This window comes from Aethalodelphis obliquidens, unplaced genomic scaffold (assembly GCF_003676395.1).
Source record: "Aethalodelphis obliquidens isolate GAN/ISIS:26980383/991018 unplaced genomic scaffold, ASM367639v1 scaffold72, whole genome shotgun sequence".
In the NCBI taxonomy this organism is placed as follows: Eukaryota; Metazoa; Chordata; class Mammalia; order Artiodactyla; family Delphinidae; genus Aethalodelphis; species Aethalodelphis obliquidens.
The window spans coordinates 1,919,378-1,935,539 of record NW_020838016.1 but is presented as its reverse complement, the minus strand read 5'-3'; the positions used below and the strand labels follow the sequence as shown (position 1 = coordinate 1,935,539).

The 16,162-nt window shown below is 39.2% G+C and overlaps 1 protein-coding gene across 5 annotated transcripts in view; it reads left to right on the top strand.

The window, feature by feature from the left end:
- The window catches only part of RYK (receptor like tyrosine kinase), a 101,853-nt gene extending 86,131 nt beyond the window's left edge, over positions 1–15,722 (top strand). For 2 of the 5 annotated variants that reach the window (XM_027091709.1, XM_027091708.1), the window contains exons 14-15: positions 11,987–12,123; positions 13,507–15,722. In XM_027091709.1, the coding sequence (XP_026947510.1) occupies positions 11,987–12,123; positions 13,507–13,618 (249 nt within the window). In that variant the 3' untranslated portion in view covers positions 13,619–15,722. Of the gene's footprint in view, positions 1–8,651; positions 8,676–8,710; positions 8,813–10,930; positions 11,064–11,986; positions 12,124–13,506 lie in introns of those variants that run through there. The other 3 variants (XR_003429724.1, XR_003429725.1, XR_003429723.1) reach the window with 3 other exon arrangements.
- Positions 15,723–16,162: the final 440 nt, after the last annotated feature.

Genomic DNA, 16,162 nt, shown 5'->3' with positions numbered 1-16,162 from the left:
TTCCTAACCACTGGACCACCAGGGACAATTCCCAGTGTGGGAGTTTCTTAAAACGTTAAACATGTACATACCATATCCAGTCATTTTGCTCCTAGGTAAATGAAAGCATATGTCCTTACCAATACTTGGGCATAGATGTTCATAGCAGCCTTATTTTTAGTAGCTAAACCTGGAAATAATTCAATGTCCATCAACAGGTAAGTGGGTAAACTGCTGTATTCATACAATGAACTACTGTTCAGCAGTGAAAAGGGATGAACTGTCAATATATCATGGATGAATCTCAGAATCGTTATTCTGAGTGAAAGAAGCTAGACAAAATGTACAGTTTTAATAATTCCATTTATGTGAAATTCTAGAAAATGCAAACTAATGTTAGTGGCAGAGAGCAGATTAATGGTTATTTGGAGATAGTGGGGACTGGGAGGAAGGGATTAGAGCTGTAAGAATCTTTGGGAAGTGATGGATATGTGATATGTTCATTATCTTGATTGTGGCAGTTGTTTCAGAGGTGTGTACATATGTGAGAATATATCAAATCGAACAGTTTATTGTATGTTGGCCATACTACAATAAAAATACATAAAAACTGTCTTCTGTCTTTGCTGTCTGACCACCACTGCTAACACATCTAAGACTAGTTCCTAAGTTTGCAGGATCTTAGGACCCAGCTAGGACTCTTAAAAATATTGAGTTCCAGGCCTCAGAATTACTAGGATGGGGCTAAGGAATCTGTAATTTTAACAAACACTCCAGATTTTTCGTGATTTTTCGTATTACTCAAGCTTGGAAAGCACTTGTCCCACATTAAGTTAATTCCACTTTGGTCATCTGAACCTATTTCCATATATGAGAAAGGGATGTTAGGTTTCCAGTGTTAACAGAAAGGCCTAGCCATAAAACACTTGATTATGCTTTTGCTATGGTCAGATGAGATCATTTAGAATTGAACAAAATTTTTTTTCATCATATGTAATATATTGAGGTCAGCCTGAAGTAACAGAATGGAAATCTCTGAATAGTCCCAACATTAGTGAATATTACATCAAAGAGTAAAAAAGAATTATTATATACTTTTTTTTCTCTTTCCCTTTTTTTATTTCTTTTTTTTAACATCTTTATTGAGGTATAATTGCTTTACAATAGTGTGTTAGTTTCTGCTTTATAACAAAGTGAATCAGTTATACATATACATATGTTCCCATATGTCTTCCCTCTTGCGTCTCCCTCCCTCCCACCCTCCCTATCCCACCCCTCCAGGCTGTCACAAAGCACCGAGCCAATATCCCTGTGCCATGCGGCTGCTTCCCACTAGCTATCTACCTTACTACGTTTGTTAGTGTGTATATGTCCATGACTCTCTCTCGCCCTGTCACAGCTCACCCTTCCCCCTCCCCATAACCTCAAGTCCGTTCTCCAGTAGGTCTGCGTCTTTATTCCTGTCTTACCCCTAGGTTCTTCATGACATTTTTTTTCCTTAAATTCCATATATATGTGTTAGCATACAGTATTTGTCTTTTTCTTTCTGACTTACTTCACTCTGTATGACAGACTCTAGGTCTATCCACCTCATTACAAATAGCTCAATTTCGTTTCCTTTTATGGCTGAGTAATATTCCATTGTATATATGTACCACATCTTCTTTATCCATTCATCCAATGATGGGCACTTAGGTTGTTTCCATCTCTGGGCTATTGTAAATAGAGCTGCAATGAACATTTTGGTACGTGACTCTTTTTGAATTTTGGTTTTCTCAGGGTATATGCCCAGTAGTGGGATTGCTGGGTCATATGGTAGTTCTATTTGTAGTTTTTTAAGGAACCTCCATACTGTTCTCCATAGTGGCTGAACCAATTCACATTCCCACCAGCAGTGCAAGAGTGTTCCCTTTTCTCCACACCCTCTCCAACATTTATTGTTTCTAGATTTTTTGATGATGGCCATTCTGACTGGTGTGAGATGATATCTCATTGTAGTTTTGATTTGCATTTCTCTAATGATTAATGATGTTGAGCATTCTTTCATGTGTTTGTTGGCAGTCTGTATATCTTCTTTGGAGAAATGTCTATTTAGGTCTTCTGCCCATTTTTGGATTGGGTTGTTTGTTTTTTTGTTATTGAGCTGCATGAGCTGCTTGTAAATTTTGGAGATTTAATCCTTTGTCGGTTGCTTCATTTGCAAATATTTTCTCCCATTCTGAGGGTTGTCTTTTGGTCTTGTTTATGGTACCTTTGCTGTGCAAAAGCTTTGAAGTTTCATTAGGTCCCATTTGTTTATTTTTGTTTTTATTTCCATTACTCTAGGAGGTGGGTCAAAAAGGATCTTGCTGTGATTTATGTCATAGAGTGTTCTGCCTATGTTTTCCTCTAAGAGTTTGATAGTTTCTGGCCTTACATTTAGGTCTTTAATCCATTTTGAGCTTATTTTTGTGTATGGTGTTAGGGAGTGATCTAATCTCATACTTTTACATGTACCTGTTCAGTTTTCCCAGCACCACTTATTGAAGAGGCTGTCCTTTCTCCACTGTACATTCCTGCCACCTTTATCAAAGATAAGGTGTCCATATGTGCGTGGGTTTATCTCTGGGCTTTGTATCCTGTTTCATTGATCTATCTTTCTGTTTTTGTGTCAGTACCATACTGTCTTGATTACTGTAGCTTTGTAGTATAGTCTGAAGTCAGGGAGCCTGATTCCTCCAGCTCCTTTTTTCGTTCTCAAGATTGCTTTGGCTATTCGGGGTCTTTTGTGTTTCCATACAAATTGCGAAATTTTTTGTTCTAATTCTGTGAAAAATGCCAGTGGTAGTTTGATAGGGATTGCATTGACTCTATAGATTGCTTTGGGTAGTAGAGTCATTTTCACAATGTTGATTCTTCCTATCCAAGAACATGGTATATCTCTCCATCTATTTGTATCATCTTTAATTTCTTTCATCAGTGTCTTATAATTTTCTGCATACAGGTCTTTTGTCTCCTTAGGTAGGTTTATTCCTAGATATTTTATTCTTTTGGTTGCAGTGGTAAATGGGAGTGTTTTCTTGATTTCACTTTCAGATTTTTCATCATTAGTATATAGGAATGCCAGAGATTTCTGTGCATTAATTTTGTATCCTGCTACTTTACCAAATTCATTGATTAGCTCTAGTAGTTTTCTGGTAGCATCTTTAGGATTCTCTATGTATAGTATCATGTCATCTGCAAACAGTGACAGCTTTACTTCTTCTTTTCCAATTTGGATTCCTTTTATTTCCTTTTCTTCTCTGATTGCTGTGGCTAAAACTTCCAAAACTATGTTGATTAAGAGTGGTGAGAGTGGGCAACCTTGTCTTGTTCCTGATCTTAGTGGAAATGCTTTCAGTTTTTCACCATTGAGGATGATGTTTGCTGTGGGCTTGTCCTATATGGCCTTTATTATGTTGAGGAAAGTTCCCTCTATGCCTACTTTCTGCAGGGTTTTTATCATAAATGGGTGTTGAATTTTGTCAAAAGCTTTCTCTGCATCTATTGAGATGATCATATGGTTTTTCTCCTTCAATTTGTTAATATGGTTTATCACATTGATAGATTTGCGTATATTGAAGAATCCTTGCATTCCTGGAGTAAACCCACTTGATCATGGTGTATGATCCTTTTAATGTGCTGCTGGATTCTGTTTGCTAGTATTTTGTTGAGGATTTTTGCATCTATGTTCATCAGTGATATTGGCCTGTAGTTTCCTTTCTTTGTGCCATCCTTGTCTGGTTTTGGTATCAAGGTGATGGTGGCCTCGTAGAAGGAATTTGGGAGTGTTCCTCCCTCTGCTATATTTTGGAAGAGTTTGAGAAGGATAGGTGTTAGCTCTTCTCTAAATGTTTGATAGAATTCGCCTGTGAAGCCATCTGGTCCTGGGCTTTTGTTTGTTGGAAGATTTTTAATCACAGTTTCCATTTCAGTGCTTGTGATTGGTCTGTTCATATTTTCTATTTCTTCCTGCTTCAGTCTTGGCAGGTTGTGCATTTCTAAGAATTTGTCCATTTCTTCCAGATTGTCCATTTTATTGGCATAGAGTTGCTTGTAGTAATCTCTCATGATCTTTTGTATTTCTGCAGTGTCAGTTGTTACTTCTCCTTTTTCATTTCTAATTCTATTGATTTGAGTCTTCTCTCTTTTTTTCTTGATGAGTCTGGCTAGTGGTTTATCTATTTTGTTTATCTTCTCAAAGAACCAGCTTTTAGTTTTATTGATCTTTGCTATTGTTTCCTTCATTTCTTTTTCATTTATTTCTGATCTGATTTTTATGATTTCTTTCCTTCTGCTAACTTTGGGGTTTTTTGTTCTTTCTTTCTCTAATTGCTTGAGGTGCAAGGTTAGGTTGTTTATTAGAGATGTTTCCTGCTTCTTAAGGTGGACTTGTATAGCTATAAACTTCCCCCTTAGAACTGCTTTTGCTGCATCCCATAGGTTTTGGGTCATTGTGTCTCCATTGTCATTTGTTTCTAGGTATTTTTTTATTTCCTCTTTGATTTCTTCAGTGATCACTTCATTATTAAGTAGTGTTGTTTAGCCTCCATGTATTTGTATTTGTTACAGATATTTTCCTGTAATTGATATCTAGTCTCATGGTGTTGTGGTCGGAAAAGATACTTGATACAATTTCAATTTTCTTAAATTTACCAAGGCTTGATTTGTGACCCAAGATATGATCTATCCTGGAGAATGTTCCATGAGCACTTGAGAAAAATGTGTATTCTGTTGTTTTTGGATGGAGTGTCCTATAAATATCAATTAAGTCCATCTTTTTAAATGTATCATTTAAAGCTTGTGTTTCCTTATTTATTTTCATTTTGGATGATCTGTCCGTGGGTGAAAGTGGGGTGTTTAAGTCCCCTACTATGAATGTGTTACTGTCGATTTCCCCTTTTATGGCTGTTAGTATTTGCTTTATGTATTGAGGTGCTCCTAGGTTGGGTGCATAAATATTTACAGTTGTTATATCTTCTTCTTGGATCGATCCCTTGATCATTATGTAGTGTCCTTCTTTGTCTCTTCTAATAGTCCTTATTTTAAAGTCTATTTTGTCTGATATGAAAATTGCTACTCCAGCTTTCTTTTGGTTTCCATTTGCATGGAATATCTTTTTCCATCCCCTTACTTTCAGTCTGTATATGTCTCTAGGTCTGAAGTGGGTCTCTTGTAGACAGCATATATAAGGGTCTTGTTTTTGCATCCATTCAGCCAATCTGTGTCTTTTGGTGGGAGCATTTAGTCCATTTGCATTTAAGGTAATTATCGATATGTATGTTCCTATTCCCATTTTCTAAATTGTTTTGGGTTCGTTATTATAGTTCTTTTCCTTCTCTCGTGTTTCTTGTCTAGAGAAGTTCCTTTAGCATTTGTTGTAAAGCTGGTTTGGTGGTGCTGAACTCTCTCAGCTTTTGCTTGTCTGTAAAGGTTTTAACTTCTCCATCAAATCTGAATGAGATCCTTGCTGGGTAGAGTAGTCTTGGCTGCAGGTTTTTCTCCTTCATGACTTTCACTATGTCCTGTTACTCCCTTCTGGATTGTAGGGTTTCTGCTGAGAGATCAGCTGTTAACCTTATGGGGATTCCCTTGTGTGTTATTCATTGTTTTTCCCTTGCTGCTTTTAATATGCTTTCTTTGTATTTAATTTTTGACAGTTTGATTAATATGTGTCTTGGCGTATTTCTCCTTGTATTTATCTTGTATGGGACTCTCTGTGCTTCCTGGACTTGATTAACTATTTCCTTTCCCATATTAGGGAAGTTTTGAACTATAATCTCTTCAAATATTTTCTCAGTCCCTTTCTTTTTCTCTTCTTCTTCTGGAACCCCTATAATTCGAATGTTGGTGCGTTTAATGTTGTCCCAGAGGTCTCTGAGACTGTCCTCAGTTCTTTTCATTCTTTTTTCTTTATTCTGCTCTGCAGTAGTTATTTCCACTATTTTATCTTCCAGGTCACTTATCCGTTCTTCTGCCTCAGTTATTCTGCTATTGATCCCATCTAGAGTACTTTTAATTTCATTTATTGTGTTGTTTATCGTTGCTTGTTTCATTTTTATTTCTTCTAGGTCCTTGTTAACTGATTCTTGCATTTTGTGCATTCTATTTCCAAGATTTCGGATCATCCTTACCATCATTATTCTGAATTGTTTTTCAGGTAGACTGGCTATTTCCTCTTCATTTGTTAGGTCTGGCGCATTTTTATCTTGCTCCTTCATCTGCTGTGTGTTTTTCTGTCTTCTCATTTTGCTTATCTTACTGTGTTTGGGGTCTCCTTTTTGCAGACTGCAGGTTCGTAGTTCCCGCTGTTTTTGATGTCTGTCTCCAGTGGCTAAGGTTGGTTCAGTGTGTTGTGTAGGCTTCCTGGTGTAGGGGACTAGTGCCTGTGTTGTGGTGGATGAGGCTGGATCGTGTCTCTGTAGTGGGCAGGTTCACGTCTGGTGGTGTGTTTTGGGGTGTCTGTGGCCTTATTATGATTTTAGGCAGCCTCTCTGCTAATGGGTGGGGTTGTGTTCCTGTTTTGCTAGTTGTTTGGCATAGGTTGTCCAGCACTGTGGCTTGCTGGTCGTTGAGTGAAGCTGGGTGCTGGTGTTAAGATGGAGGTCTCTGGGAGATTTTCGCCATTTGATATTATGTGGAGCTGGGAGGTCTCTTGTTGACCAGTGTCCTGAAGTTGGCTCTCCTACCTCAGAGGCAGAGCCCTGACTCCTGGCTGGAGCACCAAGAGACTTTCATCCACATGGCTTTCTGTAGCTTGGACTTTTCCTGGGCTAAATCCAAGGTACTAGCGGGGCTATGTTCCTTTCTGGAGATTCTAGGGGAGAGACCTTTTAGGGTTGGTGGAGTTCTCACCTCACATCACTCTGATCTATATACTTTTTAAAAAATAAATAAATTTTTCATTCATTTATTTTTGGCTGCGTTGAGTCTTTCATTGCCGTGCACGGGCTTTCTGTAGTTGTGGCAAGTGGGGGGCTACTCTTGGTTGTGGTGTGCGGGCTTCTCATTGTGGTGGCTTCTCTTGCTGCAGAGCAGGGGGGCTCTAGGTGCACAGGCTCAGTAGTTGTGGCATGCAGGCTCTAGAGCACAGGCTCAGTAGTTGTACACAGGCTTAGCTGCTCCGCAGCTTGTGGGATCTTCCCAGACCAGGGATCGAACTCGTGTCCCCTGCATTGGCAGGTGGATTCTTAACCACTGTGCCACCAGGGTAGTCCCGAGTATTATATACTTTTTGACAAGTCACATCTGTATATGTTGTTAGTGAAGAAAAAAATTTGTATCCTATATATTAAGAAGCTGTAAAATAACACAAGTTGGGAGAAGAGAAATAAGATGAATAGAAGAACACTGTTATTCTCTACATGTTCTTTAAATGGATGTAGCAAGAGCCTTTTATAAAAGTTTTATAAAACTCTGGAAAAAACAGCCTGACCTTCTCATTGCCCCCTTTCCAAAGACGTCAAACAAGAGGAAATTATAGAATAAGTCTGTCTAAATTTTAAATGGTTCAGTTATCAGAAGACTTTAGAGAGCAAGTTTTCCACAAATTATCCTTGTGCTGTTTGGTCTTGATTTTTTTTAGAGGGTTGGTGAGCCAACATGTAATTAATCACTTTTTTTGGTTGTTGGCTTGTAAGGAAATGAAACTGGAACTTTCCCTTTGGGTTTATTGTTCTTTTTTTGGTGTTTCTTAGTGCTGCAATATGTAACATAAGAAACTTAGATGGGTGCTTAGTGGTAATGTGGATACAACAATGTGAAAGAAGTATTTTTTTTAAGTCATCTTATATATTTTGTACTGTTATGGTCCCTGTGTACACTCCAGGTCTCAGATACCACCAACATTACTATGAAAGTCTTACAGTCAGAAGTTGTTAGAACATCCCTTGTCAGTGGATGGGGTTACTCATCAAGTGGCAGTATCCACTTCTTACCAGTTCTTATTGTTTCTTCCTCCAAAATCTAGTTTGGATTGATTGTTCCTTCCCCGAAGCTGCTACCGCAATCAGTGAATAAGAACAGACCCATCTTATCTTGTAAATAAGGGGTAGGAACACCCTTCCAACTAGCTTCACTTCTTTGGGCTCTGTTCCATCTGTGTAGTGAACTACCTTCCCTGTGGCAATTGGACACTATTTTATTTATTTATTTTTAAAAATTTTTTATTTAATTAATTTATTTTTTTGGTGCTTTATAAATAAATAAAGATTTTATTTATTCTTCGTTGCTGCACGCGGGCTTTCTCTAGTTGCGGCCAGCGGGGCTACTCTTTATTGAGGTGCGCGGCCTCCTCATTGCAGTGTCTGCTCTTGTTGCGGAGAATGGGCTCTAGGCAGGCGGGCTTCAGTAGTTGTGGCTCGCAGGCTCTAGAGCGCAGGCTCAGTAGTTGTGGCGCACAGGCTTAGTTGCTCTGCGTCATGTGGGATCTTCCTGGACCAGGGCTCGAACCCGTGTCCCCTGCATTGGCAGGCGGATTCTTAACCTCTGCACCACCAGGGAAGCCCTCAACACTATTTTAAAAATTAAGCATTACTATGACTAATTACTGTCATTATTAAAAGTTCATATAAAGTTTAAAGACAAACACCTGTATGTCAGCAGGCACCTTCCTTTAACTTTTATTAATTTGAAATCGTTTTTCCATTTTTAAGCAGAACAGAAGATTCCCCTTAAACCAATAGGTTTAGGGAAATTCCTGTAGACTCTGTCTCTATGAAGATTTTAAAAATATACATCCGTCTGCATCTGAGCCCTGTCTCTTCCCTCCTCCCAAAGCACAGACCTCAAGGATGGCCGTTGTTCTACCTTAATGGTAACAATTAATAAAAAAGATATTAAGTTCCAAAAAGCTAAATGCTTTGGTTTTGGTATTTAGGATAATGCTGGCCTAAAAATGAGTCGAGAAGTGTTCCATCCTCCCCTGTTTTCTGAAAGAGTTTGTGTAGGATTGTACTGTGGTTTGAATTGTGTTCCCCCAAAAGATAGGTTGAAGTTCTAACCCCTATACCTCAGAATGTGACCTTTGGAAACAGGGTCATTAGAGATATAATGTTAAGATGAAGTCATAATTAAGGTGTCTACCGTAATCCAGTATGACTGATATCATTATAAGAAGAGACACTGGCATGCAAGGGGAGAATGTTGTGTGAAAACAGAGGCAGAGATTGAAGTACTACAGCTGCAAACCAAGGAACACCAAGGATTGCTGGCAAAGCACCAGAAGGTAGGATTAGGCAAGGAAGGATTCTCCCCTGTGGGTTTCAGAGTGAGTGTAGCCCTGCCAACACCCTGATTTTGGACTTCTAGCCTCCAGAGCTGTGAGGCAAATTCTGTTGTTTAAACAGTCACCTAGTTTGTGGTACTTTGTTATGGCAGCCGTAGGAAACTAACATTGTATTAGGAAACTAATATTGTATTTTTTTCTTTCAAGTTTGATAGAATTCATCCAGTGAAATTGGATGCAGAGTTTTCTTTGTGGGAAGATTTTAAATTTTGAATTCAATTTCTCTAAGAAATATTGGGCTGTATAGATTTTCTGTTTGTTCTTGTATCTATTTTGGTAACATATATATCAAGGAATTTGTTCATTTCATCTAAGTTATTGAATTTATTGGCATAAAGTTGAGTTGCTTATAATATTTTTTGATGTCTGTAGGATCTGTAATTATGTTTCCTCTTTTCTTCCTCGTATTGGTTATTTGTGTCTTTTTATTTTCTTTCATCAGTCTGGCTTAGGGTTTCTCAACTGGGGGCAGTTTTGCACCCTCCCTCCTGGGGGTGTGGGACATTTGGCAATATCTGGAGACATTTTCAGTTATTACAACTTGGGGCCTCCAGTAGGTGGAGGCCAGGGATGCTGCTGAACTAAACATCCTGCCATGCACAAGACAGCCTCTCACAACAGAGACTCATCCAGTCCACAGTGTCACTAGTGCTGAAGTTGGGAAACCTGTTCTAGGGCTTACAGTGTACACCTTCTACTTTCGAATATTATGCCACTTCATGTTTAATATAAGCAGCTTCCAATACAGTATTTCCACTCATCCCCTTCCATCCTTTATGCTATTATGGGCATACATTTTACTTCCATTTATATTATAAACCCCACAGTGCATGGGATTTTGCTTTAAACAGTCTATTAAGGAATTTTTTTTAATTAATTAATTTATATTTTATTTTTGGCTGTGTTGGGTCTTTGTTTCTGTGTGAGGGCTTTCTCCAGTTGCGGTGAGCGGGGGCCACTCTTCATCGCGGTGCGCGGGCCTCTCACTATCGTGGCCTCTCTTGTTGCGGAGCACAGGCTCCGGACGCGCAGGCTCAGTACTTGTGGCTCACGGGCCTAGTTGTTCCGCGGCATGTGGGATCTTCCCAGACCAGGGCTCGAACCCGCGTCCCCTGCATTGGCAGGCAGATTCTCAACCACTGCGCCACCAGGGAAGCCCTAAGGAAATTTTTAAATGAGGAAAAAATACCTAGTTCTTGTTCATATATTTTTAGCACTCTTCATTTTTTGTATAGATCCAAATTCCCATTGGTGTTTTTTCTTTCCACATGAAGAACTGCTCTAACGTGTCTTGAAGTGTATGTCTGCCAGTGACATAGTCTCTCAGCTTTTGTTTGAAAAACTGTATTTTGTCTTCATTTTTCAAGTACATTTTGGCTTAGTATAGAATTCTCCATTGACAGTTTTAAAAAATATTCTAAGATATCATTCCACTGTTTCCTTATTTGCCTAGATTATAATAAGAAATAAAACTATTGTTCACAAATATAAGGCTTTAAAAAATCTGTATACTTTAGAATAGTATTTCATTATTATTGAACAAAATAACTTAAAATTTGATGCACTGTGCTTAGATTTTATAAACAGACCTGTTGTGTTTTTTTCCTCTTTTTCCCTTTCCTTTTTCCCCCCTTCACTTATAAAAAGTGTTTTTTGGGGCAGGTTATTTCTCTGTTTCCTCATCTGTAAAATTGGGCTACCAGTGATTCTCATAGGTTCGTTGTGAAAGTTAAAAGAGAAAAAGAAAGAAAAATGAAAACAAAATGTCTACAACTTGAAGGTATTCATAAACATGATAGCATGGTACACAGGTATCTTCCTCCTCATCCACCTTCAGCTCTCCTGACCTCAAGGCCCACGCGTGGCAGCAGATCAGTGGGAGCCCCCAGTCTGAGTCTTGTCCTGCCTCATGGCAGCAGCTTTGTGGAGACATATTCCTGCCGTCCACACACTGTCCAGAAGCCACAGGCAAACTGAGGAGCCCTGGCTGGACCATGACTGAGCACTGTTGCCACTGCTTATGATTTCTGCTCCTACCAATAGTTTACATGTTGATTTTAAATAAATCTCATATTTTACCCAAGCAAGGTTGGAAGATATTCTTCCAGTATACTTTCATCTGTTAATTTAAATTATCTGAACATAGTAAAAATCCATGACATTATATTTTACATGATTTGCATTTTCCACTTTTCAGCTCTGCTGACTAGCTATGGTATTTAACACATTTACATATTAGGAAAATTTTAGACATAATTAACAGTTTTGGGTGGTGGGGCTTGTAATCAACAGTAAAAATAATTCTTTCCCATGGCTCTAATTACCTTAGAATATACAATAATGATATTCACATTAAAGAATGCATTCATTAAAATGTTCCTTTCTGTCCAACAAGAGAATCTAACTGGGTATGGTAGACTTCTTTTTATAAATAACATTTTGCTTTCATTAAGAGTTAATAGATCTGCTGGGACTTCCCTGGTGGTCCAGTGGTTAGGACTCCACGCTTCCAATGCAGGGGGTGCAGGTTCGATCCCTGGTCAGGGAACTAAGATCCCACATGCCACGCCTAAGATCCCACATGCCACACACACAAAAAAAGTTGATCAATCTGCTATTTTTGGTCCCTACCTGGCCACAGGCAGCAGCACTCTGACAGCTGTTTTAAATATCCCCTCACGGTGTTGCCGTTCTTCTTCTCAGTGGGCCTTTGGAGTGACGCTGTGGGAGCTCATGACTCTGGGCCAAACACCCTATGTGGACATCGACCCGTTTGAGATGGCCGCGTACCTGAAAGACGGTTACCGAATAGCCCAGCCGATCAACTGTCCTGATGAACTGTAAGTTTTTTCTGAGCTTGAAGACATGGATTTCACTCCATTTACGACATTTGGATAAAAGAAAAAGAACAGGTGTCCATACGTGTACAGAGACTTCCCTTTTGAGAATAATGCCTCTTTGGACTTGAATTATACTCCTGTAGAGAAACTACAAAGTCAGCCAGACTCATTCATTCTTTTTAAAGCATTTGACATTAGGACTTTTTGCATCTCATATTTGTAGTGATTAATCTAATCCAAGAGACTTATGTACATAGTGAGAAAACACTGAACACTGTCAGTTTTCCTGTGTAGAGTGAGGACCTGCACAGGAGCCTTAAGCCTTTCTTAAGGATGAGCCTTAAGGACATCCTTAGTTATAAAGAGCCTTTCTCATCTCTCTTGTGCCTTGCCAGCTGGTGTGAACTGATATACGTATAAGGAAGATGTTCTGGTCTGGTGAGTGGGATAGTTCCTGTTTCCTGCTTTTATCACATAGCTAGTCTTCCCATATAATGGGATCGGAGTGGGCAGGAGGCTGTTCAGGGGTGATTGAGTCTCAGTTCCAGTATCCCCTGAAGGTTTTTTTTGTTTTTTTTTTTGCGGTATGCGGGCCTCTCACTGTTGTGGCCTCTCCCGTTGCGGAGCACAGGCTCCGGACGCGCAGGCTCAGCGGCCACGGCTCATGGGCCCAGCCGCTCCGCGGCATGTGGGATCTTCCCGGACCGGGGCACAAACCCGTGTCCCCTGCATTGGCAGGCGGACTCTCAACCACTGCGCCACCAGGGAAGCCCCCCTGAAGGTTTTTATACTGTGGCAAGGTGGCAGCTTTTGCACAGATTTTACTGTAGATCCAGGATTCTTACAGTTTAGTTAAAGGTTCCTCTTCTTCCAAGTTCTTTCTTTCAGAACTCAAATACAGTTGACCCTTGAACAATGTGGGTCCACTTACGTGTGGATTTTTTTCAGTGATAAATACTACAGTACTACATGGTCCATGGTTGGTTGAATATGCGGATAAGGGGGAACTGGGGATACGGAGGGCTAAACTATAAGTTATGCACAGATTTTTATGCAGAGAGTCGGCACCCCTCACCCCTGTGTTGCTTAAGAGTCAACTGTACAGGATAACACAGGTTATTATTTTGACTATGTTTTAGGTAGTTATATACAATCTCTATTTGCTGATATATTTTGACATGTTGCAGAATTGAAATCCACAGATATCATCCAGATAATTCATTTTAGCTCTGCCAACAGATAGTAATATTGATTGATTTTTTTAATATATCGTCCTCTCCACGCCCACATTTAGATAGACAACATAACTGGTATCATATTGACCAAAAGGTTAGGAGTACTATATCATCACTAGCCAAATTTTCTGGTCTTGTCACTCTGCAGATTTGCTGTGATGGCTTGTTGCTGGGCCTTAGATCCGGAGGAGAGGCCCAAGTTCCAGCAGCTAGTCCAGTGTCTCACAGAGTTCCATGCAGCCCTGGGGGCCTACGTCTGACTCCTCTCACAGTCCCCCAGCGTCAGGAGGAAGGAGCCTGCCAGGGCTCACTTGCAGCCGGTCACGGATGCCGCATACGCCACGCAACGCCGCAGAAGCACATTTGTCTTCCAGAGCACCGTGCCTTAGGAATGCTTTAGAATCGGAACTATCTAAGGCAGACTTAATGATGTCAAATATTTTCTAGATATCACTTTCATTAGGTTGAACTGAAAATGTTTTTGTAAATTTTTTGGCCAAAAATTTTTTTAAACATAGTTAACTTTGGACTAGGGGTACATTCTTACAAAATAAATAAACAGTTTTTAAAATTGTTTAAACACAGGTATTTGGAATAGCTACCTTAGTGCAACTGCTTTTTATTTTTTTTACTTCATCAAGGTAATGTAGGTGATTCACCTTTAAAGTTTTTTGTTTGTTTGTTTTAATATTTATCACTAGTCTTGGGAATGGTTTGTCTTCAAGATGCAGTACTTTTTCTTAGGAAAAGAAAAACAGAAAAAGATGTCGGTTTGCCTTGTACAGGAAAAGGCAATATTGGAGGAGGAACACTGAAAGAAAAGCTAGAGGGGAAAAAAGAGAAAAATACTTATTAGAAACTGCCCTTCCATGGAGAATTGTTCTTTATTTTTTTAATGAAAAGGAGTTCTCCTTTCTTATTTTGGGGGAAGTAGGAGCTGAGTTCATTGAAACATCTTAATTTTGGCAGAACCTAGCATTTCTGTGAGCCAGAAGTGGGTTTGGGACAGGTCAGTAGTGAACAGTGGCGATCTTATTTATTTTTACTCTCTGGAAAAGGAGATAACACAATTCCAGAAAGTGAAATCTTCTTTCTAAGGTTAGGAATTCCTTTTATTGCACCTAGAATAGTGCCATGCACAGAATGGGTGCTTGAGTTGTTTTGAGTAAAAAAATGTAAACAGGTAGGTTTTGTACCTATCTTCAAGGCTGGCTTAAGTATAAAATGGTTTTTTAAAAACACCTGAGAAATTAAAGGATTTGTTTTATATTATGACAGTATTGAAAATATTGTTCATAATGAATGATTGGTTGTGTCTGGTAAGTCTTTGAACACACAACAGCTAGATAGCCCTGTTTCATTTCATGGGTGTCTCACTCAGACTCCCAAGCCCTAACACGAGTGCAGCTGACTCTGCGCAGCCTCCAGGTTCTAATAAAAAGTTGAGATTATTATTACAAGGAAGTATTACAGCACTGAAACTTTTCTCCAGAGCCGTTAAATTCAGGGTATGTATATATTTATACTTGGCTAGAGTTGGCCTAAGGCAGAGTTGAATGGACCTCTTAAATAGCTAGGCATGCATGTGCCTGCCTCTGCTCCCATTCTCACAGGTACATAGGAGAGAATGCGTAGCAGTTGGAGGCTTTTGCTGTTCTTAAAGGAGCTTTATGAATCAGCAGCACATCTGGGAAAATGGCTCACATGATACGTGCTCTGTCACAAGCAGGCCAAGAGCATGATCTTTCTGTATGCCATTTATTAACACTGGTTCTTTGGTTTTATGAAATACTCAGCCCCCTAAGGGGCCAGCTTTTTCAAAGCTCTTTGAACTTTGTAAGTTAGAGAAGTTTTGGTTGACAACCTGCAATCTTAGAAGGCATTCAGTCAACAAATATTTATTTATAGCGTTTATTATGTATTATTATGCACATGAAGTGAGTGGTTCCGCTCTAGCATCCCTTCCAACATTCAGTGCATTTTTTTAATATGTTCAGGTTAGTGCATTTTTTATATATCACAGTTCTGTGCACAAGATCGGTTCAAAGAAAAAAGTGCTGTCATTGACTTCTGTCCCAAATTACCATGTAGTAAGAGGTGCTCTCAGTTTGCTTGGATGTGTGGTGCCTTTAACCATATCTCTGTTTGTAAGCTGTTTTATTTTATGTATGTATATTTGTTTTAGAGGTGGTTTAAGACTTTAAATAGATTTTTCTTGCAGAACTACTTGGAGTCACTGACTTCAGTGAAAAGAGCAGTTACGAGATTTCCATGGCTGGGCTTTTTCCAGTGGTTTGTGAATATTACTGAATAGATTTTGTAGAAAATGTACTTTTTATAGTAAAGAAGCAAATTAGCAAAGCACTGATGTGGTATAAGCTGGCCCTAGTGACCAAGAGCTCTATTTTATTCTCTCCTTTCTCATAACACCCACATTGTAAGAAAATTTTATTTATAGAAGTAAGGAGGATTGGGTTATTCATTCATTATGTATTTATTGAGCGCCAACTGTATATCTGGCCTTCAAGGTATGCAGGGAACAAGACATGATGTTCCTCCCTTTCTAGGTCTCACATTCTGGTTAGAAGAAGCAGATAATGAACATAAGTAAGATTTTGGTAAGTGCTATAAAAAAAAAGTACAGAGTGGTATCAGAGAATAACTTTACATGTCTTTAGTCAGGCTTCTCTGAGCAGGTGGCATTTGAGCTGAGATCTGAGTAACAAAAAGCCACCTATGAGAAAATCCAGGCAGAAGGGACATAATTGCAGAAGCATTAAAGCAGGAATGAGCTGGCCTCCAGT